A 27,978-nucleotide genomic window follows, 5' to 3' on the forward strand; every position below is an offset into this window, starting at 1 on the left:
GATGCTGTGCGCCCCACACGTTTTCTTTTTTTACTTTATTATTATTTACTTTATTATCCACACTTTGAAAATACTGGTGGCAAGCCACGAAATTCATTTCACAACCCCACCAACAGGCCATGACTTAATGTTTTAAAACAATTAGTAAGGGGCAGAGGGGTGGTGAAGGAGGAGGAGAGGTCCAGAAGTGCTTAATATACCATATAAAGGAGTCGGGAGCCACTGAAGGATTTGGAAGAGAGAGATCATTTCTGTTAATGTGTGCCTATTTTTGTTCGACTTATATACTAGACGAGAGTGATAGACGAAGCAGCTCCTGAGGTGCTACAGGCAAACCAAAAGTGGGACTGTAGTTGCTGTCTGATATTTATATTCCCATCTTTGTGTACAGTATCAGGTATTTTAACATTAGTCCTCCAGAATTCCTTGGGAGCTCTCATTAGGACTTGCCTTAATTTTTTTTTAACAGGCCCCAAATTGCATCTAAATTTGTAAAATCTACACAGAATATTCAGAAGGGATGATACAGAGAGCCAGGAATTTGATCTTTATTAAGTAAGTGAAAGTTTGTAGTTTATTAAGAGGTCAGTCATAACTACCTGTTTCTACAAACCACAAGTATTTACAGCCAGGTTTGGCAGGACCATTTTTTTCAAAGTGGTTTATCAAAGACCTTAAGCTAGTTAGTTATCTCTAGTTATCTCTGCTATACTCACTTAGAACCTCAGTCCATTGAAAGCCCAGTAGGCCTTTGCCACTGATTTTGCCCTCTGGAGTGTGAGCCCAGTTTGCACCTCCCTGTTCTCTAGCAAAGAACTCCTCGTGGATGGTGATGGTCATATTTGTTCCGCATATGCCATTTTTCTGGACATAGCAGATGAAACAAGCAGAGCATCCCATGGGATGTGGAGCCAAGCAAATGACTGTGTGTTGCTCTCGTACACGTCTGGAGCTGCTACTGCCTGTACATTCTGAGTTGCGCGTGGCCACGTTTCTAGATTCCAGAGATACAGCAGTGAACAAGATAAATAAGGTGCTTGATCTCATGGAGCTAACATTTTAGTGGGGGAGACAGAAAATAAAAAAGTGTATAAGTACATTATGCTTAATGCTATAAAGGGAATACACAGGTCTTAAAACAGAAAGTACTTGGAAAATGGTGGTCAGGAAAGGCTCCATGAAAGCTTTGAGTTGAGGCATAAATTAGCATGAGACGGAGGAAGCCAGGCGATGTGCTGAGGGTAGAAGAACTGAAAGCCTCACTAGAGTGGATTCAATAAAGAATTGGTAAGTGAATATGGGAAATGCCCAACATGAAGTGAGAGGTACGAAGTGTAAAGTAAAAGGTGTGAGGGGTAAAGTGTGACTGGGTACTGGATTGAGCCCAAATAGACTTTGATAAGTTCAACATACTTTCTTCCCAAGATCAAGAACAAGGCAAAGACGTCAGCTTTCACCACTTCTGTTCAACATTGTGCTAGGGTAATAGGCAAGAAAACAAAAGGCATAGAGATTGAAAAGAAAGCAAAGCTGTCCTTATTCACAGACAACACGAGAGTCTCTGTAGAAACTCCTGAAGAATACCCAAAAAAGCTACAAGAACAAATACATTTTGCAAGGCCAGAGGATACAAGGGCAATATATTTTTTTAAATGTATTTCTATATACTTTAAAATTGCAAACCCACATTTAAAAACCAATTACGGTAGCAGTAAAAAATGAAGTCATCCTGGATTCAGGTGGGCCCTAAATCCAATGACTGTTAAGAGGAGAGGGCACATGGAGATGCACACAGAGAAGACAGATACGTAAAGATAGAGGCAGTGATTGGAATTATGCTGCCACAAGTCAAGTAATGCCTGGAGTCATCAGACGCTAAAAGAAGCAAGGAGGGGACTTCCCTGGCGGTCTAGTGGTTAAGACTTCGCCTTCCCATGCAGGAGCTGTGGGTTCCATCCTGGTTGGGGAGCTAAGATCCCACATGACTCACAGCCAAAAAACAAAAACATAAAACAGAAGCCATATTGTAACAAATCCAATAAAGACTTTAAAAAAAAAAAAATCCACATTTCCTCCCCCCCCAAAAAAAATCTTAAAGTAAGGAGGAATTCTTCCCTAGAGCCTTCACAGGGATCATGGCCCTACTGACACCTTGATTTCATACTTCTTGCCTCCAGAGCTGCAAAAAAATAAACTCCTCTTCTTAAGCTACCCAGTCTCTGGTACTTTGTTGTGGCAGCCCTAGCAAACTAATACAGTAATTCAATGTGGAAAGGACAATCTTTTCAACAAATGGCTCTGGAAAAATTGGATATCCATATAGGTAAAAAAATGAACCATGACCCTTACTTCACACCATGAAAAAAATTCAAAATGGGTCATGGACCTAAACATAAGAGCTAAAAGTACAAAACTTGCTGAAGAAAAATAAGAAAAAGATCTTCGTGACTTTGGGTTAATATCTGTAAAGTTCATGGAATATTAAAAGCACTATCAATAAGCCATGAAAACAAACTTCCTCTTGTGCATACAGAAAAGCCTGTCTGGTCAGAGAATCCCCAGCTTAAGTCAGGGGTGATGGAGGAGGAGGGGGAGAATTGAAAGCATGGAGGCCCAACTTATAGTAAAAAGCAAAGTGGGTTACTAAGGAGAATGAACTTTCAGTGCAGAATAGAACCACCAATGGCTGCATTTGAGAGAGTCTGGGAAAGTTCTGAGAGATAAAATGGGAGTTGGCGTCATCTGTTGTGCGATGCAGCATGAGAAAGGGAGGGAGAGACAAACTGGGAAAGATGATTTTAAGGAGTTCTCATATGTTTGAGTATAAGCCCATTTTGCCATTTTCTAAGAGCCTAGAAAAGACCCAAATCGATTTTCAATGACTTTCTAATGATGTTGCACTGAGACGGGTCCAGGTTTATGCAGATCTATTAATTCTAAATAAATATAATGACACCTTCTCTGAAGCCCAGACCACCTCCCTTGAAGTTTTAGTATTGTACTGCCATTATTATGACATGCCATGTGGTAAAGTTGACCCTGTGTATATCTATCTCCCCTACCAGATTACAAACATGCCCTTTGAAGGTAGCACTTGTGTCTTATTCTTATCTTTGTGTCCTGCTCCATATCCATCTTCCACTCAGTGAATTACACCAAGTAGATGTTCAAAAAATAGTGTGAAATGAATGCATGAGTGATGGATGAATGGAATTTAACTTAAAGAGCAATTTCTTTAGCAACATCTATGACAGCAGTGTCTTCTCCCCCACGGCCTGATGGACTCTGAGGGACCACGTCTGTCCTGGTCCTCACTTTATCCCCAGCATTTGCACTATGCTAAGCACACCATAAGCGTTGGAATAATCACTGTATCCTCTAGAAAGGATTTCAGCGCATCACGAATGGAAGAAAGCAAAACAATCCAAAGCTAAACGGAAGTGAGCTGCCTGGGCGAGGCTGTCGTACTCGGTGGGCGGTAAAGAACAGGAATCCCCAGGCGAACCCTGGGAACCGCGGGTGAGTGCGGGCGCCTTCCTCTCCTCCGAGGCGATAGGTGGCGCTGTGGCCGGCCGCGGCCCCCGGGTCTGCGCGGCGCCGCTCTCTGGACGGGGTGGGGAGTTGGCAGAAGGACCTGCGGCGGGTCAGCTTCGGCCGCCGCTCTGGCCTGGTCTACCCCAGCGGCTGACTGATCGCTCGGTGCGGCACCATGGGGAAGCGGGACAATAGGGTGGTGAGTACCCGGTGGGGAAAGCAATGCGGCGGCGCGGGGCACGGCGGCAGGAGAGCGGGAACCCTCGCTCTTCCCGGCTGGGCCTGAGAGTCAGCGGCGGCGCTGGGACCTCAAACCAGGAGACCCAGCTCCCCTCCCCGCTCCGGCCCCAGACGCGCGTGCGCCGCGCACGAAGTTGGCGCCTTCGACTTCCCCGCTCTCTTTTCTCCTCTCTCTAGTCTCCCTTTTCTCTACACCCCGTCAACCCTGCCGCACCCTGTGGTAGTGTTCTCTGGCATCCTTCCCTTCCGCACTCGGGCCAGCAGTGCCCAGTTTCTAGAGCTCTGGGGTCCCCTGCACCCTCCTGTAAGTAAGTCCAAAGTCTGAGGCCCGTGGAGGTGCCGGGACTCGCCCCCCACGCACCGCGACCGGGATCGCGCACCCAGGTGGGACGGAGGCCATGGACGTGGTCCCTCCACCCGGTGGCCTGCAGGGCGCCCAGTTCTAGCAGCAGTCGAGCTCGCATTTGAGAACCAGGATCAAAGCATTTGGCTTTGGGCCCCAGTGTCCAGCACTACCTGGCACCTAGTAGGCTCTGTAAAGGAACGAATGGCCTGGTAATGTTCACTCTGGAGTCAGGCCCAGACTGGAATGTCAGTTCTGGTCCCTCGGGAGTTGGGGGACCTAGGATAAGTTGCTTTTCTTCTTTGAGCCTCAGTTTTTTCATCTGTAAGAGGGGATCATTGTTGCCCATAACTTTGCAGAATAGTTGAGAGTGCAAAAGGCAAGGTGGCCAGGCGAGTGCTTGGCATGAAGGTTATTCTAGTAAACGAGATAAAAGAGATGCAGAAGTACCTAATAGCAGAAAGAGTAAGAAATATCTGTAAGTAAGAAATTCGAGGTTCTGAGGGCATTTTGACAGGCGGAGATGGGAGGAAGGCATTCTGGGTGGGTACTAGCTTGGTGTGGACAGCCCAGGTTATGAATCAGTTTGAATGGGCTTTAAACAGAAGGGATTAGCAGTAAGCTTAGGTTGCAGCCTTACAGTTCCTAGGCTTGGCAATGATAGAGTTTTAAACCACTGAGCAGCAAAATGAAAAAAAATAAATGTCGTTGAAGCTACTGTACTAAATTTAGTGAACTAGCTTTTTAAAAATTAAGCGATTATTTCCTTTGGGGTTGGGGGTGGGGGGAGATGGGGCAAGGTACTAAAAGAGCTTCACTTTTATGAAATATTTCTTGTCTTCAAAACGTTTGTTTTAATTTTATTTAGTCTTCATAATCAAAGATGTCTAGGAACCACAGTGGTGAACTTTGATTACAAGGTTGAGGAATGTTCTTTTCTCTTGCTTTCCTGGCTGTAAGTCAGACCTTGTGGTATTCTGATTCTCATAGAGTTGAAATGATGTCCTCCTGGAGCATCCTTAGGTTTAAGGTGTTAAGAGTGTTTGGGCTCTTTAATGACCTTAGGCCTTAAATGCTTAGAAATTACCGGACCTTGGGTACAGTTTTCATGCAGAGACCTAAGATGTTTTGTTTTACTGGCAAAAGGTGTTGGTTTACACATACTTTTAAAGCATTTGAAAAAGTTTCCAAATTAGTTTCATTTACTAGAGCATTTTGATAATTCCGAGCTCTACTTATTACTTGGTATGTTGTCTTGGCCCGTGGTGGTTCTGGTAACATTTTATATGCACTTCAAAGGTTGTGGAAAGGAAAACAGGAAATTAAGAGGTAGAAGTCACAGATCTTCTCATTCAGTCTCCTCATTGCAGTGGAGGAGGAGATGGAACTGTTTAAACTGGGACCAAAAAAAAACCTTGGGTCATCTGATAACTTAGTTGTGGCCTCTCCCGTTGCGAAGCACAGGCTCCGGACGTGCAGGCTCAGCGGCCATGGCTCACGGGCCTAGCCGCTCCGCGGCACGTGGGATCTTCCCGGACCGGGGCATGAACCCGTGTCCCCTGCATCGGCAGGTGGACTATCCACCACTGCGCCACCAGGGAAGCCCATAACTCTTGATTTTAATTAAAATGAACATGTGCCTCTGAAAATAATGGCTTTTTTTCTTTTTACATTGATGATAAAAATCATGGTTTTAGAGATGACAGAATTGCTTTCTAAAATGCCATAAATTTCAGGTTGAAGTTTTTGTAAAAATAGGCTTTACTTTTTAGAGCTGTTTTGGTCTCAAGGCAAAATTGAGTAGAAAGTACAGAGAGTTCCCATATGCTCCCTGCCCATAGACATGCTCAGCTTTCCCTACTTTCAACTCCCACACCTGAGGGGAACATTTGTTACAGTCAATGAGCTTACGTTGACACATCATTTTCACCTGAAATCCTTAGTTTACATTAGGGCTCACTCTTGGTATTGTACGTTCTTGAACAGCTTTTATTTATTTTTTCACTGAACATTTTAATTCTTGAGATTTGTAAAGGGCACTTTAATTTGTGATGGCCACCCTTTGTGCCCATTGTTTTCCAGAAGTTTCCTTCGTGTTCTTTTCTGTTACTAAAACAGATGTATCCTCTAGATAAAAATAGGTAATCAAAGTAGCAAATGAAATTCTGCACATTTTGTCCTTAGCAGTTTCACTGCATTGCTTTTTTCCTAGCTGCCCACTTATATATTCCCTTGAGCTCAATTTGCCATCCTAAGTTTCAAAGACAAATCTTTTCTGTTACCCAAACTCACAGCAGCAGTTTGGAGCCACAGGCAGTTCTAGTTACATATGAGTATGAGTATTTGCTTTAAAAGGGCATAGTATTTAAAGAGATTGTCATAGACATTTTAAGAAATTGCAGTTTCTTTATTTTGATTGATGCCCAGCCACCCACCGCCTAATGTTAGAAGCATTATTTTTCACACTTACTCATAATAAGTGAAAGAGCTTTACCTTTGTGAAATACTTTTTTGTTTTTAAAACCTTTCTGTTGTGCACAGTAAAATGAGCACTGTTGCTTAATAATTATGAGCACAGAATTTTGCAAGGAGCTTGTGAGATGCGCTTCATAAATATTGCTATTATAATTGAAATAAATAATGGAGGTATTTAGAGTGGTTGAATTTTTCTCATTTTGTTTACTATTAATATTATGGCAGTGTTTGCATGTAGTATTTTTATTTTTGTTTTATAAAGGTAATGAGTTATTTTAAATTTTTTTCTCCATTGTATGAAATGATGAAAGTAGACGTCTTCCTTTACATTTTGGTGCACATGCATCAAAAACTTTTTTTAAATTTATAGCTGTTTATTAAAATGGTATCTTTTTTTTTTTAACTTGCTTTTGCTTTTCACCTGAGAAATTTTGGACATCATCTTTTTAATGGCTACATAGTATTTCATTTTGGGAATATAATGTATTAAATTAATCTCAAATTGACAGCTATTTGGGTATTTTCAGTTTTTCCTATTTTAGTGATAACAGTTTTAACATCCTTGTATATATTTACAACTTTGAAAATAAACAGTTTTTACAGTTTTAAACTTAAAATATTTTACTATTGAGTACTGCTAAAATTATGACATGCTACCAAAGAAATGAGGTGATAGATATTATAGCTTTTAAAGTGATGATCTTAGCTTGCACATTGTACTTGCTTTTGGTTATGATGATTGTCAGTGTCATTGGTTGGGCCAGCAGCTGCTCTGTTGTGGCCTCTGTTGTCATTTCCACATGAACTGATTGAAATTCTCAGCAGAGACAGTTGAATGAAATATTTGAGGGCATAACATTTGATATAAAAAATAGGACTTTATGCCTCGGTCTTAAACGTTGCATTTGATATCCACATGTAGCCCTGATTCTGTCAACATCTCTGACCGTAGGAGCTCTAGCATTCATTCCTGCCAGTAAGAAAATTATATTAAAGGTTTAACTTTTTCATCTCAAGTAGGCAGTATGCAGTTGAATGGAAGTAGTTCTCGGTATGTGTTGTTTATAGTGGTTTTATATTGTTTATTCTGCCAGAGTAATCTAGAAATATATAACTTATATTTGTTATGAAGGTGGGCGATTTTGTCATTTTTAAAGATATTGTTAAATAAAATGCATCAGAGGCTTTGTACCCTTTCACTTCTTTTGAAATGTTAGGTAATTAGGTTTAAAATCAACCTTGGTAATAGTCATTTTCAACCAAAATTCTTTTTATTTATAAAGTAGAAGAGTTTTTATAAATGTTGACTTGAATTAAATTTGGAAAGCTGAATCATAGGGTCAAGAGGTTGAGACTGAATTAAAGACCAGATTTGTGAATTCTATTTAATAAAGCAACACCTCTTTGCTAGACACTGTCGTTAACAAAGAAATATTCTGGGGCTTCCCTGGTGGCGCAGTGATTGAGAGTCCGCCTGCTGATGCAGGGGACATGGGTTCGTGCCCTGGTCCGGGAGGATCCCACATGCCGCGGAGCGGCTGGGCCTGTGAGCCATGGCTGCTGAGCCTGCACGTCTGGAGCCTGTGCTCCGCAGCAGGAGAGGCCACAACAGTGAGAGGGCCCACGTACTGCAAAAAAAAAAAAAAAAAAAAATTCTGCTTTATTTTGTCTCAGTGTATTTTGGGGGAAAGTGTCTAAAAATGTGTTTTACTGCTATAGTAAGTGTAGTATACAGAGTGTAATATAATTTCTGTGGTTTTTTATTGTACAAAAATATGTATAACAAAGTTCACCATTTTAAGTGTATAGTTAAGTGACATTGAGTACATTCACAGTGTTGTACAACTATCACCACTGTCCATTTCCAGAACTTTTTCATCATCTCATACAAGAAGCTCTGTACCCATTACACAGTAACTCCCAGCCCCTGGTAAACTCTATTTTCTGTCTCTATGAATTTACTTATTCTAGGTACCCCACATAAGTTGAATCATACAACATTTGTCCTTTGGTGTCTGCCTTATTTCACTTAGTATGCTTTCAAGGTTCATCTGTGTTGGAGCATGTATCAGAATTTCACTCTTTTCTAGGGCTGAATAATATTCCATTGTATGTATATATCACATTTTGTTTATCCATTCTTCCATAGATGGACATTTGGGTTGTTTCCACCTTTTGGCTGTTGTGAATAATGCTGCTTTGAACATGGGTGTACACATATCTGTTTGAGCCCCTGCTTTCAGTTCTTTTTCAATCCTACTTAGAGGTGGAGTTTCTGTTTAACTTTTTGAGGAATCATCAAGCTTTTCCAAAATAGCTGCACCATTTTTTATTCTCACCTGCAATGCTTAACTGTTCCAGTTTCTTCATATCCTTGACAACACTTGTTGTTTTCTGTTTTTGATAGTAGCCATTCTAACTGGGGTGAGGTGGCATCTCGTCGTTTTGATTTGCATTTCCCTAGTGACTAGTGACATTGAGTATCGTTTCATGTGCATATTAAGACATTTGTACATCTTCTTTGGAGGAATGTCTAAGTCCTTAGCACATTTTTGAATTGGATTGTTTGGGGGTTTTGTTGTTGAGTTGTAGGATTTCTTTATGCATTCTGGATATTAACCCTTGTCAGATACATGATTTGCAAATATTTTCTTCCATTCTGTGGATTGTCTTTTCAGTCTTTTGATAGTGTTCTTTTTTTTTTTTTTTTTTTTGTGATACGTGGGCCTCTCACTGCTGTGGCCTCTCCTGCTGCGGAGCACAGGCTCCGGACGCACAGGCTCAGCGGCCATGGCTCACGAGTCCAGCCACTCCGCGGCACCTGGGATCCTTCCGGACGGGGGCACGAACCCACGTCCCCTGCATCGGCAGGCAGACTCTCAACCACTGCGCCACCAGGGAAGCCCTTGATAGTGTTCTTTGATGAACAAATGTTTTTAATTTTGATGAAGTCTTGTTTATCTATTTCTTTTGTTGCCTAGCATGATTTAATTTTTGATGTTAACGATTTGTGTATAAAATTGCTCTCAGCATGGCGCAGTATTTCCTGAGATAGAAGATATAGTAGAATAAGCAATGAATTTAGAGTTAGGTCTTCTTTAACTTCTTTGGAATCGAGTTTCTTCATTTACCATTGTGCATAATATTATTACCCTCAGAGCTTTATTGGGCTTTAGGAGAAAGCACTGTAAAGCCATCTTAGAGTAAGAGAGAGGTGTAATTATTATTTTCATCAAATCTCTGGTAAAAACACATTTTCTGTGAAAGAGCAGTATTACTTATCTCCCAAACTTATGAGGCTTAATAGAGCATTAAATCTACTTTTTGTAATGAAAAGTTGGTTAGTCAGATTGTTCATGCTTAGTTGGACATAGTATGCATTTATAATAAAGATTGCTTTATGAGTATGCAAATGTACTTTTGTGTTTTCAGTGGTTATTTTAATGGAGTTAATTTTTGTTTTTTCCTCAAGGCCTATATGAACCCAATAGCAATGGCCAGATCAAGGGGTCCAGTCCAGTCTTCAGGTCCAACGATCCAAGATTATCTGAATCGACCAAGGCCTACCTGGTATTTGTGAAACAATTTACCTATATATAAAGTTTTCATAAATTTTTTAAAGGTTATTTTTACAACTTTTATTGATTGCCGAGCAGTTGCTAGATACATAATTTTTTGAAGTGGTATTTGATATGTGCTTTGTTTTGAATGTATAAAACACATGCATGAATGTAAAGCAAACATTTGAGAACCCACCACCCAATATAGCTAAAGCACTGCCAGGGAATCTTTTTTGTTTTGTTTTGTTATTTATTTATTTTGCGATACGCGGACCTCTCACTGTTGTGGCCTCTCCCGTTGCGGAGCACAGGCTCTGGACGCACAGACCCAGCAGCCATGGCTCACAGGCCTAGCCGCTCCGTGGACCGGGGCACGAATCCGTGTCCCCTGCATCGGCAGGTGGACTCTCAACCACTGTACCACCAGGGAAGCCGCAGAGAATCTTTTATACCAAGCACATATTTATGTCTTAAAACAGACCTTAACCTTGAAGTGTTCTAAGCTATTTAAAATGGTAGGTTTGAATAATTTTGCCCTTCCTCGGGGTGTAACTAGGTGTTGAGAAAGATGACTTTAGACCTTGTTTCTAGTTTTATCTGCTGGCTTTTCAAAGAGTTAGGGTTTCCCACTGTAAAAGTTTTGTTTTAAATTTTTTGTTTGTTTTGCCCTTGTTGAGTGGCTCTGATTTTTTGTAAATAAAGTATCATAGCACTTACATTATTGTTTTTTAGTATGTCTTATTAAATACCCATACTCCTGAGGTAACATAAGGCAAGCTTCAGAGTTGTTAACTTTGGACTCCTTCTAAGGGCCCCTGATAGCTGGGCAACTATAGTTGAAAGTTGTATTTACATACAACAGGGAATCCTTCCTTTGGGTTAAATAGGAAGTAAGCTGTGTCTGCCTCTTAGAATGTTCTTGAGTGCTATTGTTTATTGTTGCAGCTTACCAAAAAATAAATTATCTCAAAGCAAAATATATTTTATCTTTAAAATTGGGGAGAAGGGATGAATTTTAAAGGGGAAGTGCCTAAGCTAGTGGATTACATGTATGGTCAGAGGTCGCCAAGACAACCCTCAGGTTGGATAAATGCTAGAAGAGCTCACAGATAGTCGTACTCGTGGGCAAGATTTATTATGGTGAAAGGATACCAGCCATAGTCAGCAAAGGAAAAAAGTGCATGGGGTGAAGTCCAGGGGAGCCTGGACGCAGGCTTCCAAGGCTGCTTCTGTGGAGTCATACAGGATGCATTTCATTTCCTTAGCAATGAGTTGTGATAACACATGTAAGGTATTGCCAACCAGTGTGATTCAGCGTGTCCAGCTTATTTATTGGCAACTGATCCGCCTCTGCCTGTCAGGTGCCAAAATTCCAGACTTCCAGAAGGAATGAAGGTGTTCATATAAACTATATTATTTGTATAGACAGGCACAGTAAGCCACTCTTATCAGGGGGTGGTACCAAAATCTAAGTTCCCAAATGCCAGCCAGGGCTACTCGTTCTTAAAAGCAGGTACATTATAAAATGGGTGATTTAGTAATAGACTATAGTAATTCAGTCATATAGACCTTAACTCACCCTAACACTGAAACTACTAGCTTTGTGACCTTAGGCAGATTTTCTTACCTTCCTCAAGTTTCAGCTTCTTTATCTCTAAAATGGGGGTAATAATACTACCTTTTCTCACAGGATTGTTGTGAGGATTAAAGGAAGATGTATTTAAAGCAGTGCCTGTTGTATGGAAGTGCTCAAATGTTTGGTGTGTTAGTTCTTATAATCCGTGTTTAGAAGGGAAGTGACTAGTGTTATCTGATAGGCTTTATTATGATAATTGATTTACAAGGACGTGAACAAAGAAATTTAAAATGTAGCAGCACTGGAACTAGAATGGAGGTTTATTAGGATATTAAGAAAAATTTATTTATGAAATTTTTGTTTCCTTGTTTATAAGCATCCGTCTCGAATTTGAATAGCTTGAAAACTTACTTGTACATTCTATTTTTTTAAGGGAAGAAGTGAAAGAACAACTAGAAAAGAAAAAGAAAGGCTCCAAGGCATTGGCTGAATTTGAAGAAAAGATGAATGAGGTTTGTAAATTGTGCCTTTAAAAAAAATAATCTTTTTTCTTATAATAAAAAAAATGAAATCAATTATTTTAATAAACCAAGAGTTTGGGCCTAGCTCTTTAGGTTAAGGGTGCTCTGTATTGTAGAAATGTTCTTGTTATATTGAATATGGTTTGTATGTGTTTGATTTCTTAAAAAAAGAAATAGAGAAAAGCCATCTTACAGTAATTTAAATCATCTTAAGTTTTCTAAATGTTAGGTTCTTCCCTTCTCTCCCCTTATCCCCAGGTCCCCATCTTACCCTGGGATTTCCATGGTGATGTTTGCTTGTTTTGATTACAAACATATATGTAGTATTTCAGCCACAGTATAGATTAATTCAACTTTTACTGTCTGGAAAGAGAATCTAACCACCGTTGTTAAAAAGAAAAAAGTTCTCAGCCTCAGTAATAATACCTACTCTTCCTTTCAATATACAGTAAAGAGCTCCCACCTCATAATATCCTCTTTGAAAGGAGCTCGTAGAGGCTCCTTTGGTGACAGGGTAAAGGATTCTGGCACCTGCAGTATCTTTTGACTGTAATTAGAGGCTGAGATGAGAGCGAGGTAGTAGAGGATGGAAGGAAGAAAGTAGTGGCTGTCTCTCTATATTTAGGTGTATTGGAAGGAGATAGGTAGCCTCTAATGTGTTTATAACTTTTCTGCAGAACTGGAAGAAAGAACTAGAAAAACACAGGGAGAAATTATTAAGTGGAAGTGAGAGCTCATCCAGAAAAAGACAGGTAATGCCATTTTTAGTTTATTGCTATTCTTAACCTCAGAGTTGGGTTTTCATAATAATGCTGTGTACTACTATTAATAGATACATTTGAAAACACCACCTTATTTAGATTTGTACTTGTATTTGTTTGCTTTTAGAGAAAGAAAAAAGAAAAGAAGAAATCTGGTAGGGTGAGCAAAAGTTTTCCATTTTTCTAAATGTTATAATCAAGAGCCTACAAAAAAAAGTAAGAATAATTAATATAACCTGTATGCTAACTCTAGCTAAGTCAAGGAACCTGGAGGTCCTTTGGTAGTTACGGATGGTTTTGTTCTATTAGTGATAATAAAAGAAAGGTGCCAACCTCCTTATAACCTAGTAACTCCTTCATTACTATTAAAGAGGGAAAATGGATTACTGTTGCTACATCTGTTGTTACTTTGTGTGTGTGTCTGTGTGTGTGTATGTCTGTGTTTGTGAGGGAATGTGAGATTTGACATTTTAGTATTTAAGTCATGAATATGGCATCTGTTTCTCAGACACTAGATTAATTTCGTTAAGTAGTTGAGAGACTTAGTAAAAGAAAAAAATTCCTGCATCTCACAAGCTTTAATTGTTTTGTGCTTGGTCAAGTATTCATCTTCTTCTTCATCAAGCTCTGATTCTTCCAGCAGTTCTTCAGATTCTGAAGATGAGGTAATGTTTGCCTGTAATGATTCATGAAATAATATCTCTGATATCTTTAATGACAAGTGGAAGAAACCCATTATGAAATATCTGTTAAAAATGTTTACTTCCAGTTTTTGATTAATCATCCATAACTGAGAGCGCTGATATGAATAAATAACTAGGTATTTAAATATTGGTAAATGTGTTCTTTAGATTCCTAAATTTGTCTTTTTCATTTAAAAATATTAGTAGAAGAAATGGATTTAAAAATCAAAAATTCTGTTTTAGCTAAGAATTACATGTGACTCATCACTTAACATTTTTTAATAAAACAAAGTGATGTAAGTTACATTTTAAATATTATTAAGTAAAACATATTTACACACTGGTCCTTTCATTAAGTTTTGTTCATTGATTAAGTTTTGATGTTAATAAAATGCAACGATTATATTTTTGAAACAGAAAGCAAATATTTCTGAAATGTTTCATGTAGGATAAGAGGCAAGGAAAAAGGAAAAAGAAAAAGAAGAGCCGTTCACATAAATCTTCTGAAAGTTCCATGTCAGAAACTGAATCAGACAGTAAGGTAAAATCATTTAAATGAGCACTATTTTGGATAGCAGACATTTAATTAGGTTCTTCTTTTAGTTCTTCCTGTCTTAAATTGCTCTCAGTTTAGAAATGTGATACTGTTTTTGTACTTTGATGCTCTGTGTCACTTAATTGATGTACTTAATAATATTGTACATAGGGCATTTAATTGTTCTCTAAGTACTTTGACATATAGGTCTCCACATGTCAGCATTTTTATGACAGCTTTATGATAAAGCATGGCAGACATTATTTTTCCCATCTACATAAAAAATTTGTAGTGCAGATGAAAACATCTTGCTTAAATTCATACGGATCGTATTAGAATTGGAAGTTGAATCTATCTTCTGATATCTGATCCAGTGTCCTTTTTACTGTACTGTACCTAAATCTGTTCTGTACTATCCAGAATTATCAGATGCAATTAACTCTCAAACATTAGTGGTCATAAGAAATACATGCAGGTTATAATAAAAATGTGGATTCCTGGGCCCTATCTCCAGAGTCTGATTTAGTGAGTCCGATTAGGATCAGAGGTCTACATTTTAAACAAATGGTCCCTAGGATTCTGATGCAGTGCTGTCCATGGGCCACAATTTGACGAGCACTGTCCTGGGGTCCCAGGAGAACAAAGCAACTATTGATATATGGCGGTATGGCAGGTAATCTACTTGCCCTACTGAGACTTCTTTTGATAAAATGCCTGGCATATATAAAGTATTCAGTAGATGTTGGTTTTGTTTTTTAAAGCCGAAGAGCCAGTCTAATGATACTGATAGCTAACATTTATAGAATGCCTACTATAGATTGAGCCCAGCTCTAAGCACTTGACTTGTTAACTCAATCCTCTCAACACCCCTATGAAGTAGTTTTTTGCATATCCCACTTTATGGATAAGGAAGGCTCAGAGAGGTTAACAGCTAGCACTGAGGGATTCAAAAGTAGAAATTCTTGCCTCCCCACTTTATAAGGAAGAGTAGGGAAATCAGATTGATGTCTGAGCATGGTGTGAATTAGAACTTCAGTGCATATGATCACTACAGGTAAAAATAAGCAATAGCATAAAGTCTTATTTTAAACTAAACCCTGTGGTTATACAGATAACGTCCGTTGTTTTAGGTGTACAGAGATTTGATATACAGCCAGATAAATGAAGAAGTCTCATTCCCTCATAAGCACATATATACACAACCTGTATTTCTCCCGTATTTTCAGAATAAAATTCTGGAATTAAACTTTTTTCAATCATAGAGTAAATCACTTCTTTGGTATTTTTGTTCCTTCTGTCATAATGCTGTATCTTTCACATTTAAAATTGATATATATATATTTTATTTGTTTAGGATAGTTTAAAAAAGAAGAAGAAGTCAAAGGATACAACTGAGAAAGAAAAGGTAATTTATACTTTACAGTGCCTTAAGATACTTCATTTACTTCAAGAATTGCTTCAAAAAATTAACATTAAAGCATTCCCCTTTTTACCTTAAAAGATTTCTTTTGCTTTTTGAGTTCATTTTTGAAGGTAAAAGATCAGAGGAAGCTTCCTGCAGAGAATTTGAGTTTGTATAGATAAATGTATTATCTCAGTTTAAAATTCAAAATAATGAAGATTCTAAACATTTCCTTTGTTTCCTCAAGTCATTTTAAAGAAGGTCCTTTTAATGAAAGAACATGGACTTCTGTTTCAAATTGAGTGTACCATAGCTAAATTTGAAAAGTTTTTTCTACTGTAAGTAGATGTTTTATCTTCATTTATAGCTTATCTATACTTAATGCTTAATTTATCCCTACCTAAGTTTCTGGTTTACATTTTTAAATCTTTCTGATTATTAAAAATAAAAGCCTAAAGAAAGCAACTACTAATAAAAGGAAAATAAAGACCAGTGTCAGTGTATTTTATTCAGTATTTGTATATCATTTCTTAAAAATTGAGGTGAAATTCACATAATATGCTATTAACCATCTTTAAATTACAGTTTGGTAGTATTTAGTGTATGTACAGTGTTGGGAGTTGATCACCTCTAGTTTCAAAACTTTTTCATCGGGCTTCCTTGGTGGCACAGTGGTTGAGAGTCCGCCTGCCGATGCAGGGGACACGGGTTCGTGCCCTGGTCCGGGAAGATCCCACATGCCGCAGAGCGGCTAGACCCGTGAGCCATGGCCGCTGAGCCTGCGCGTCCCGAGCCTGTGCTTCGCAACGGGAGAGGCCACAACAGTGAGAGGCCCGCATACTGCAAAAAAAAAAAAAAAGAAAGAAGGAAAAAAACTTTTTCATCATTCCATTAAAAACAACCCATAGTCACTAAGTAATCAGTTTTCTTCTCCCCACCCACCCCCAATCCCATGATAGCCTCTCATCTGCTTTATGTCTATGGATTTGTGTATTCTCGATATATCATATAAAGGCAGTCATACTATATGTGACCTTTTGTGACTGGCTTCTTTCACTTAGTATAATGTTTTCGAGGTTCATTCACGTTGTAGCATGTATCAGTACTTCATTCCTTTTTATGAATGCATATAATATGCCATTGTATGTATATAGCACAATTTGTTTATCCATTCATTCATTGATGGACATTTGAGTTGTTTGTACCTTTTGGCTAATGTGAATAATGCTGCTTTAAATATGCATGTTTCTGTATGGATGTATATTTTCATTTCTCTGGGGTATATACCTAGACATGTTTTGGGTTTTTTTTAATCAGTTTGCAAATAAAAATGCATTAACACACTAGAAAAAGAAACCATATTGACAGAGTTGGTTTAATTAATTCCAAGGATTCAAGGATAAGAAATTTATTAATATAACTTGCCATATTAACTGGTCAAAGGAAAGAAACCGTGTGATTATTTTAATAGTTGCCAATAGGGTGTGATATAATTTCAACAGAACTTCCTGATTTTTCAAAACCATTATAAAATAAGAATAATTGGTTACTTTCATGTTTTAAAAAAAATTGTAAAACTAAAAACTGGCAATTTGCAAACATGAAATACTAAAACAACTGGACTGTGATTTTTGAAGTACTTCAAGATATACAAAGTATAGAGTAATATACACATATATAAAAAATAACCCATATGTATACCAACTAGAATTAACAGATGGTTTAAATTTTGTCATATTTGCTTCAGGTCTTGTTTTATGGGAAAAAAAGAAGTCCCAGGCACTTTCTCCTTCCTTAGAGACAGCTGTTTCTGAAATTACTGTGCCTCCTTCCCATCCATATTTATACACTTATTAACATAAGTATGTGTTCAGAAATAACTTAGAGTATTTTGTATTTTCAGAAGGGTGTCACCATGTTTCCTCTGAAGCTTGTTTTTTTCTCTCAAAATTACTGTTGGCATTTATCCTTGTTGATACTCTCAAGTTTGTTTCTTTGGCTTATAATATTCCGTTATTTTAACTCACCACAACTTGTATCTCCATTCTCCTGTTTGTGGACATCTAAGTTATTTTCATTCTTCAGTAATGCAAACAGTGCTGCAATGGCTATTTGTTATCCATTTCTCCTTTTCCTTAAGTTGTCATTAATTTTCTGAGGTATACCTGGGAGTATAACTTTTAGGTCCTAGCATATACATACATTTCACTTGTCTACATTTTGCTTACCAAAGTGCTTGTTATTAATTTACATTCCTACTAGTAATGTATGACAGTACCCTTGTTCCTCATACATACTTGTCACGCTGTGAGACCTCCCTTTTTGCCAGTTCAGTGTGTAGAGATGTTTGAGCCCCTTTATTTGTTTATTAGCCAGATTTCATTTTCTGTGAATTGCCTATTCATGGTCTTTGCCCATTTTTCTGTTTGATTGTTATTAATCTCTCTGATTCATAAGAGTTATATACTTTGGATGCTAATCTTTCAGACAGGTAGTTAACATCTTTTGGTCTATGGCTTCTGTTAATCCTGTTTAGGGTGTCTGTTATAATCTTACATGGTTTTAATTTTCAGTTATATGTATCAGTCATTAGTTTTAGCTCCATTTTTATTTTAAATTGTTCTGAAAGTGCTAGGCAATGGAATACCTAATTAGAAAATATAGTGGAAGAAAATATTTCATTTATGATGGTAACAAAAAATATATAGGAAAATCTTAAAGAAGTGAGCAGGACTTATTTGAAGAAAACTATACAGATCTATGCAGAAACGTGAAAATTTAATAAATGTTCCTGGGTATGACTTGCTCTGCTAAAAGTTAAAACATTTTTCATATGCTTTGATGAAAACAATGTGGTATGATCCAGGAATAGAAAAACAATGGAACAGTGTAGAGTCCAGGTAAAAATTTGTAAGTATTTGTGGAATTTAATATATGATAGAGGTGGCATTTCTTGGACCAAAATGACTAGCCATTTGGAAAATATACAGTTGAGCACTCCTTAAGGCCAAATATATTCCAGATAAGTGAAAATTCTAAATGTATGAAAATGCAACTAGAGAAAGACATGGGTGAGTATAACATTGGTATGGGAAAGGCCTTTACCTCAAATCTCATGAACTTCTGACCACATAATTCAAATTCTGAATGGCAAAAAAGACATATACGTTATAAAAAATAAGCTGTGAACGAAGTTTAAATATAATGAACAGACTAAGAAACACTACTAGGAATACATAAGACAAAAACTTGATCTTCAGTAATTAAGGGAAAGAGAATACCTCACATACACATAAAAATAGGTAAAATACATGTTGAGGCAATTTTTAAAGAAAATATGAACTATATTCTAATAATCTGAGATTGATATGGCTGATAAAAGAATCTGACGAAGAGGCTTTTTGGTGAAGTGTGATTCATAAATGAATGAAATAAGAAACCATTTTGAGGGTTATGGGAGAGTGAGAAAATCATTTGGATGAAGGCTGCTTTGGTCTTTGATTTAGTCATTATTGTTAAAGATTTTGCCCTCACGTACCCTTTACTATATTTCAACTTTGTTTTTAATAGCGAGGAACTCATATGCCTGCCCTCCAGAAGGAGATGGGTTAAGTAAATTGTGGTATCTACTTTCAGTGGTATATACTTTCAGTGAATGTCAAAGGCAGCCAAAAATGATGGTGTAGTTGGCATGGAAGGATACTGTTGGGTGAGAAGAGTGGGTTCCAAACAAGTATTTATGTAAAATTGTACATACACAGAGATGTTTCCCAAAATCCCTGTAGTGGGATTTTGGTGAATTTTCTTAAAATGAACATTTATAATTTCTACCAAAATAATAAAGCTGTTTGCAGAAACAAATCACCTGTAATCTACCACATATATCATCACTGTTAATTTCTTTTCTTGTTTGTTTATATCTTCAAAATTGGGTTCATGCTATGTAAAAGTTTTATGTCATTTTTTTCTGTGCAAGATTAACTGGTGAGCATTTTTTCCTTTGTGCAGTTTTGTTTTTGTTGTTATGAACTACTTCATACATACTGATGAAGCATATAGAAAAAATAAAATGACAACCAGCATATTCACTATGCAGCTTTAATAAATCTTAACATTCTGTCATATTTGTTTCACATGTTTTCAGAATGTTTTATTTCTTTTTTTTTTTTTTGGTACTTTATTTTTTATTTTATTTTATTTTTTGGCTGCGTTGGGTCTTCGTTGCTGCACGTGGACTTTTCTCTTGTTGCGGCGAGCGGGGGCTGCTCTTCGTTGTGGTGGGCAGGCTTCTCATTGTGGTGGCTTCTCTTGTTGGGAGCACAGACTCTAGGTGCACGGGCTTCAGTAGTTGTGGCACACGGGCTCAGTAGCTGTGGCTCGCGGCTCTAGAGTGCAGGCTCAGTAGCTGTGCCACAGTAGCTGTGGCACATTAGTTGCTCCGCAGCATGTAGGATCTTCCCAGACCAGGGATCGAACCTGTGTCCCCTGCATTGGCAGGCAGATCCTCAACCACTGCACCACCAGGGAAGTTCCCAGAATGTTTTATTTCTTTAAAAATGTTTTATTTCTTAAAATATGTACTTAAGCCCCTAAGTACTCCTCCCCAGAATTATACATTTTCTCATCATTAAATACTTAGAGATGAAGTTTTGTTTTGTTTTTTAATGTGAATTTAACACTTTAAATGCACTAAGGGAACTACAGTGCAGAGACCTTTTTAGGGCATCACAAATAATTACCTGTTGATTTTCTTTTCTGTAACACTAGGCCTGTCTGATCCAACCCAGACTAGAAACAAAAAGAATTAAACTGCAAAGGACCCAAATCTTATACCATATGTTTTCCTTAACTCTTTAAAACTTCATCATGTATAATTAAAGAAAATAAGGAGGATATTACATCTAAATGGATGTATAGGTATTTCTTTTCAAGTTATTTAATAAAAGCATTGCTTTATTGGAATTAGAAACTAATTGCTGATAATTGTCACCAATTTTAGACGTTTCTAAAATGAAAATGGATAATTTTTGTGATAATTGGGAAAATTCTTAAATAGAACTTAAAAACTTAAAATTCGTGTGGCATTGTATTATATCTCAGTCGGCATACATGTATTTATTTTTCATAGGACATTAAAGGACTCAGCAAAAAAAGAAAGATGTATCCTGAAGATAAACCTTTATCATCTGAGTCCCAGTCAGAATCAGATTATACTGAGGAGGTAAGTCTATAATCAAATCCATTTTCTTTACTTTAAAATATTTAGTTACTTGATTTAATAAATACGAATTAGTAAAAAAAATTTTCATAAGATATTTGATTTACTCACTTTTCTAATATGTAAAAGAGACGCCACTTCAGAATAAGTTTTGTATTTTTACAGAACATAGTAATATGGCTTTTATTTTGAGAATCATATTCCCAGATACCTTTCCAATCTGAGATCTTTTATTTTTACTCTTCTAATGTTTTCTTTTTACTACCATTTTGATGACATGAAAGATACTGTATAGCATGTACCATATTAAAACCCAAGCATTCCCTTGTTTTTGTTTGGCGCTACTCTTTTTTTTTTTTTTTTTTGCGGTACGCAAGCCTCTCACTGTTGTGGCCTCTCCCGTTGTGGAGCACAGCCTCCGGACGCTCAGGCTCAGCGGCCGTGGCTCACGGGCCCAGCCTCTCTGCGGCATGTGGGATCTTCCCGGACTGGGGCACGAACCCGCGTCCCCTGCATCGGCAGGCGGACTCTCAACCACTGTGCCACCAGGGAAGCCCCGGCGCTACTCTTTAGGGAGTAGAAAAGTGATATGGTGGAGCAGAAATGTTGACATGACCTCAGTTTTCCTATCCATAAAATGAGGGAGTAGAATTAGGTAATCTGTACAGTCCTTTTCAGCTCTAATATCCCTGTCTTAGATTTTGTATTCTCTTGGAATTAGAGTCCATTCTTAGTTAATTTTAGGTTTACAAGTTATCTTTGAAGTATTTCTCTGCTTGGACTTGATTTCCTCATTTGTAAAATAGGACCTCTTGTCCCCATGTGTAGCAATATTTTGTAATACTCCTTTAATGAAGTTTGTAGCTAATATAGGCTACCTGTACACATTTTTATATTAGTGTCCCCTAAAGAAATAAAAATGAATACAAGAGAATAATATATAATTTTATAAAATTATATTTCTGTGCATAAGTACTTGCGCCTAATAACACTAGAAGACATAAAATATTAAGCTGTGACAAAATTCAGGCTGTAGCAGGTACGTTGACCTATGCCCTTCAAAAGCCGTACAATAGCATTGTCACCAAAGACATTTTCCAAAATGGTGGACAATTCCCAGTAAAGCTCTGAATGAAACAAAATACAGTCTTCCCTCTATTTATATGATATAGCTATTCTGGGACATCCACTGTACTGTCATCCTTCAATATCTGCAGGGAATTTGTTCCAGGACCCCTGTGGATACCAAAGTTCACAGGTGCTCAAGTCTGTTACATAAAATGGCGTAGTATTTGCATCTAACCCATGCACATCCTCCCATACGCTTTAAATTATCTCTAGAGTACATCTAATACCGAATACAATCTAAATGCTATATAAATAGTTGCTGGCATGTGACAGTCAAGTTTTGCTTTTTGAAACTTTCTGCAATTTTTTTTTCCCCAAATATTTTTGATCCATGGTTGGTTGAATCCATGGGTGCTGAACACACAGATACGGAGGGCCGACTGTATCTTAAAACCCAGTACAAAATACTTTGTGTTCATATTGTAATAAACTTAGATTTTATATTATAATTGGGTCCATTATATGAATGTTAAGCAGGCTATTCTAAAGTTATGTCCAGGCTCCCTGGATATCTCCTGATGGCACTCCCTGTCCTGGCCCCACCCCCTCAGTCACTGAGATGACAAGAATAACCACCAGAAACAAGGATTGCGTTCTCCAAGTTCTTTCAGGAGAGAGCTACCGCTTCTATTGAAAGTTAATAGTCTTTAATCCTTCTGTATTCTATTCCTTCAGTCTATTTTAGTTTATTTGTGCTATTCTTAGTTACATTTTCATGTACTTAACATACAGTAACCTAGCAGATAAACCAGCAGATAAACCTAGCAGATAACCAGCAGATAAACCGGCAATTTTTGTGCTTTAGTATTGTATTAATTATGTTTGTCTTAATATAAAATATGTTACATTTGGATTTAACATTAATACACATCAGCTTTAGCAACTTTGAATTTAACGTAAATCCAGTGTATCACACTTTAAAATATTGAAATAACATATTAATGGGGTAATAATTGTTACTTGAAAAGATTTTTATCAGTTCATTGATACTGAGTACACTATATATATAAAGCCACCATTCGTTAAACACCATAGGTAAGAGAAACACCTACTGTATTCCAGGCATTCCCCCTTGAGGGTGGATATTACCTACATTTTACAAAGACGATGAAACTGAGGGTAATACATAGCAGAGGTAGGGTTCAGAGTTTGGTCTGTTTTATTTCAGAGCCCATGTATTTTATCTACTGTACCTCACTGCTATTTTTAGGTGGTGAAAGAAAATCTAAGAGAAGCCCTCTAGAGATTTAATTTTTCTTTCCTTTAAATGTTTTTCATTGAATCCTCATTGTGATTTAATAGAGGTTTGAGGTACAATAAGGCATTTAAAATGTTTTTTGATTGTCAAAAAAAGGTTTTTTGTATAAAAAAGAAATAAAGGTATATTAGTGAATGAAAAAAATGCCTTGGAAATTACATATTTATCTTCTGTTCTCCACAAAAATTTTAATTTTGTAGATACGAGCAAAAAAGAAGAAAAGCAGTGAAGAACGAGAAAAAACAACAGCAAGTATCACTTATGTTTTTACATGACAACAGTATAGCTGTTTTTAATATAAAATTAGTCATTGTAAAGCATGATTACACTTACTAGAACTAAATAAATATTTATTGGGAAAGGTGTGGTGTTCAGCTTCACTTAATGGGTTGGAGAAAATTAAATTGGCTCAGAAGAAAGGAAGCATATCCTGATAGCAAACATCTCTGTTTCATTTTCAGTATTTTACTGTTAGAAATGTAAGCTTAAACTATTGTTTGACTTTCTTAAGCTGTAACAGGAAGTATGAGAGTAAAGTATGGTGATTCCCTCCATCTTCGATAGTAGATACTCCCAGATCTGCCAAACCTGGTAATAATAGAAAAAGGCTCATGAAGCACACGCTGCAATGAAAAATAAGCAGGAATGTTACAACATAAATGATTCACTAATAAAGATGATTCTTTCAATCATTTCTAAAGCCAGCTCTGCTATCATGCAGGTTGAGAAGTAGAAAGAGGAGAATAGGAAAGTGGAAGTGGTATCCAATGAGAAGCAGACCAACCTAGAGAAAGTCTGTAGCAAATTATCAAGGAGAAATGCAGATCATATCAGCAGAGTAATTTAGGAGCACCCACATAAGTGTGGGCTATGGCCTTTGAAGGCATTTTCTTAGGGAGGAGTAAAAGACAAATGAGAACAGCATCATTTGTAGGTTTGAGAGTAACTGCCCCTTCCCAGAATGTCCCTGAATCTTAAAACGAGGGTCCTTCTCTGAGAAGGTTCACCTGATAATGTGTGATTCGGAAATAACATTTTGTATGCTTCAAGACCAAGGAGACATTTAAGAGACATTTTTCCTGAGTGGGAAAATAACTTGGGTGAAGACTGCATCTTTGGTTCAGATTATTAAGACATAAAGTTAATTTTGGATAATTCTAATTTATATTTTCATACTTTACTGTTTCATGCATTCAGCTAGCATGTATTTATTAAGCTTCTCTATGCAGGCACTGTTCTGTCTTGGTAGAGCTGTTATAATGGAGTACGAGATAGATAAGTGTGACAAATGAGAGGCTGACTCAGGGAGAGAAAGCCTCTTTGAGGACGTAAAATGAAGCTGAAATCTGATTTACAAAAAAGAGCCAACCATTAGAAGATGAAAGATAGAACATCCTAGACAGAGAGAAGAGCTCAGGACCTATGGTGGGAGTGAGCTTGATATGTTTGAAGAAGTGAAAAAAGGTAGGCTTGGCTTACACGTAGTAGATAAAGAGGATAGCATATAATGAGGTTGGGAAGTAAGCAGAGGCCATCTCACAGAGCACACTATTTAGGTTTTAATCAAAGCAAACAGGTAACCTATATCAACTTTACATTTTAAAAATATTTTGGCAGAAGTGATGACTGGACCTAAATGAGGAATGCTGTTGTTTGTATTACAGTGGTAGTGATGGAGATGGACTGGCATGATGGATTTGAGATATGTTTTGGCCTTAGGTGGTAGGACTTGCTTGGTGCTTCAGGGGTGGAGAGTGGAGTTAAAGAGTAGAGTCAAAGATAGTTTAGATTGTTTGGCTTAAACAATATGATGAATTAGTGGTGCCATGCACTAAGATGGTTGAGAAAGGATTTGGAGGGAAAAATTAAGCATTTTTAATAACTAGCATGGTAGAGCTAGTAATAAGGCACTTGCAGTCTTGAGTTTAGAGCATAGGACTGGATATAAAGATTTGGTCTGTTAAGTGGTATTTAAAGCATGTTACTGGGAGAGCATGTGGAAAAGAAGGGAAGGAAGCCCACAAAGGTTGAGCAGAGGAAGAAGAACCAGCAAACAAGGTCTTTGTGATAGAAGGAAAGCAGCAGAGTGAGGTGTCATGGAAGCCAAGAAGAAAAGTGTTTTAAGAACAGAGTGGCCAACTATCCTTTTATGAAAAAGTAACCTATACCCAGAACTTATTTTTAAAAGCCCAGATATAAGATTTTGGACTCTCTAAAAGTCCCTGCATACCTGGGCTCGTAATGAAAAGAACAGTGAAAGTTTGTTAGTGTCACAAAGTGGTAGAGGCCTTAGGGAAGGCGGAGGGATGGAAGTTCTAATAGATAAGGAGATGGAGAGGAAGTTTTATTTTTGCCACCCTTAAATTAAGGCTCTTGCCTTTTCTTTTTACTTCTCCTGAATATCAACAACTAGTATATTATTTGATACTACATTTCCACATATCTGTTTCTAAAAGTTCTGCCTTCTCTTTTACATCAGAAAGTCAAGAGAGTCAGGGTTCAGCAGAATTCTAGCTTCCTTTGTCTAGTCACAGTATGACTACTTTTACTAGGCCTCAGTGGTGTTTTCCTCTAAAAACCAAGCGTCCATTTTTCTAAGCTAACTATACTTTTCAACTGTACGTCAGTATTTTGTACCAGATAGTTGTTAACTTAATAATTAAAGTAGCGCTACCAGTCTAAGCAGTACCTAATACCTGTTCCTATTTACTTAAAAGTAGCAGGTTTAATGTATTCTCTAAAAGTTATCATTTTACAAACAATTGTGTTTTGCTGTGGTATGACGATTCCTTTGCAGTAACTAAAATGATTTCACCTTTAAAAATTAGATAACATGAAGTATAACAGTTGATACCATAATCCAGTTGAATTTATTTTCTACAGGAAATTTTGTTAGAAGCTACATTAATGTGCTACTGACCTAGAGTTTTCCTTATCTTTTGAAAATTGACAAGCACTCTCTTAGTCCTCATACAATTTATTGAGACTTTTCGAGAAATGTTTTCAGTAGCTTACCTGTTTGTGTGGATTGTTAGAAATAACTATACATAGTAGATTAGAAGTACCATGGTGAAGTTGTTGTTTTTAATTTGCAGATTTTCATGTAGCTAAGTCTAACATGGAACTATCTTTTCAGGAAAAAACAAAAAAGAAAAAGAAGCATAAGAAACACAGTAAGAAGAAGAAAAAGAAGGCTGCTAGTTCAAGTCCTGACTCACCATAACATTAAGAAGAATCAGGATTCACTTATAAAGAAAGTGCAATGTCTAAGGAAATATCAACTGTGAAAATTATGACATATTTACTAAAATGCATGAATTTTCTTGTTTTTAGAATTATTCCTGGACTATCAGTAGCCACTCAGATGCCGCTGTGTGAAAGGGCCATAATTGTTGCCTGCTGCTTGAACATCTGTTTTTTTCTCATCCAGTGCTTTATAACTGGGAGATAACACACCGCAGTCATACTAGTGGTTAAGATATTTGGGAATAAAGTTAATATTTTTGACTAGAAGTATCTAAAGATAAATCAACAGAAACTGAATCTGGATACATCATTAAGATGTAATCAGACATGACCAGATGACTCTAGTTAACATTTTTGAAGTAGGGATTACGTTGATGTTTCAAAATCCTTACTCTGTAGATAAGCGTATTTTAATTTTTTCCCCTTGTATACTTTTGTTTACCTGGGGAAGGAGCTTTTAGGGGTGGGGGTGGGGTTTGATATCACTTCAGCTAGCAGAATAGCGTGCCTTTATCCTCACACATCTTATTTTTGTGGACACAGTAGCCATGCTTCATGGGGAGGTCAGGGCCGGGTATGGCAGTCTTGCCCTTTACTGAGCTTAGTGACATCGTTGGACTCTGTCGTATGCTACTTTGAGTGAACCAGAGAAATAGCCTTTTGCAGCATGAGAATGCCCCAAAAGCTCTGGGATTTACCTCCACTTCAATAATACTGAATGTTTTTTAGCATTAGAATGTGTTATAACATTTGAACTAATTTTGACTACACTTTGGCTTTGAAAAGGAATCATTTCAAATGACACTGGTACTTTTTGAACTTGATAGCTAAAGATTCTAAAATGCATGTTTTATACTGTTAAGTTTTAACCAGTCAGGAAAATTTTATGTAATCAGTGATAGTTCCTTTATTTTTTGTATGAGTTTTGTTTAGGCTGTAATGTTTAGCTTTTTATTAACTCCTTATTCTTGCTATTCTAAATTCCTTACTGTGTTTAACAGCATACTTGCCAAGATATTTAGCATGTAAAAAGCAGGTTTTTGATTTTTTTTTTTTTTTTTTTTAACAGCTTCATATTGAAGCTGAGACTTAACCATAAATAAGTTGAGTGACAGGCCTGGTATGCTGTGTCTTGTTACACAAAACTATTGCCAGAATCTTAGTAAATATAACGTTTTAAAGGTTTGTCTTTGTATATTCACAATGGATTATGACAAGTTAAATTTAAGTGAGAATTACATATTTGCTTTTCCTGTGTCATATTTTACTAAGATTTTGTGCCTCATGTCTCCTGCTGAATTGTTTACTAGTAATGTTAAAAAGAATTGATAAATCATTTTCACTTTACATTTTTATATAATCAGGTAACATGAAATATAATTTGATGTACAATTTTGCCTGTTACAGAGGGTGTGCTAATTATAGTGGTATATGCACAAAACATTTTGGCATGACAAGCTGAATAAATAGCTATTTTACTTAAAAATAGCTGTGTTCT

General features: G+C 37.2%; 1 protein-coding gene across 3 annotated transcripts; it reads left to right on the top strand.

Moving 5' to 3' along the window:
• The first annotated feature begins 3,609 nt into the window (after positions 1-3,609).
• FAM133B (family with sequence similarity 133 member B) lies at positions 3,610-27,966 on the top strand. 3 transcript variants are annotated; one of them, XM_029234056.1, is made up of 11 exons: positions 3,610-3,733; positions 10,065-10,162; positions 12,162-12,240; positions 12,927-13,001; positions 13,138-13,170; positions 13,613-13,675; positions 14,142-14,234; positions 15,583-15,633; positions 20,759-20,851; positions 23,435-23,482; positions 26,371-27,966. In XM_029234056.1, exons 1-11 carry the CDS (start codon positions 3,710-3,712, stop codon positions 26,455-26,457), a joined length of 744 nt encoding a protein of 247 aa, XP_029089889.1. In that variant the 5' UTR covers positions 3,610-3,709; the 3' UTR covers positions 26,458-27,966. The 3 variants fall into 3 exon arrangements, 2 of the variants coding, with proteins under 2 accessions (XP_029089889.1, XP_029089890.1); XR_003795311.1 differs by lacking the exon at positions 26,371-27,966 and adding an exon at positions 20,398-20,547 and having other exon boundaries at positions 3,637-3,733; positions 23,435-23,483; XM_029234057.1 differs by having other exon boundaries at positions 3,646-3,699; positions 26,371-27,526.
• Positions 27,967-27,978: the final 12 nt, after the last annotated feature.

The sequence above is a fragment of the Monodon monoceros genome, unplaced genomic scaffold (assembly GCF_005190385.1).
Source record: "Monodon monoceros isolate NGI ecotype Baffin Bay Population unplaced genomic scaffold, NGI_Narwhal_1 Super_Scaffold_2, whole genome shotgun sequence".
NCBI lineage: Eukaryota > Metazoa > Chordata > Mammalia > Artiodactyla > Monodontidae > Monodon > Monodon monoceros.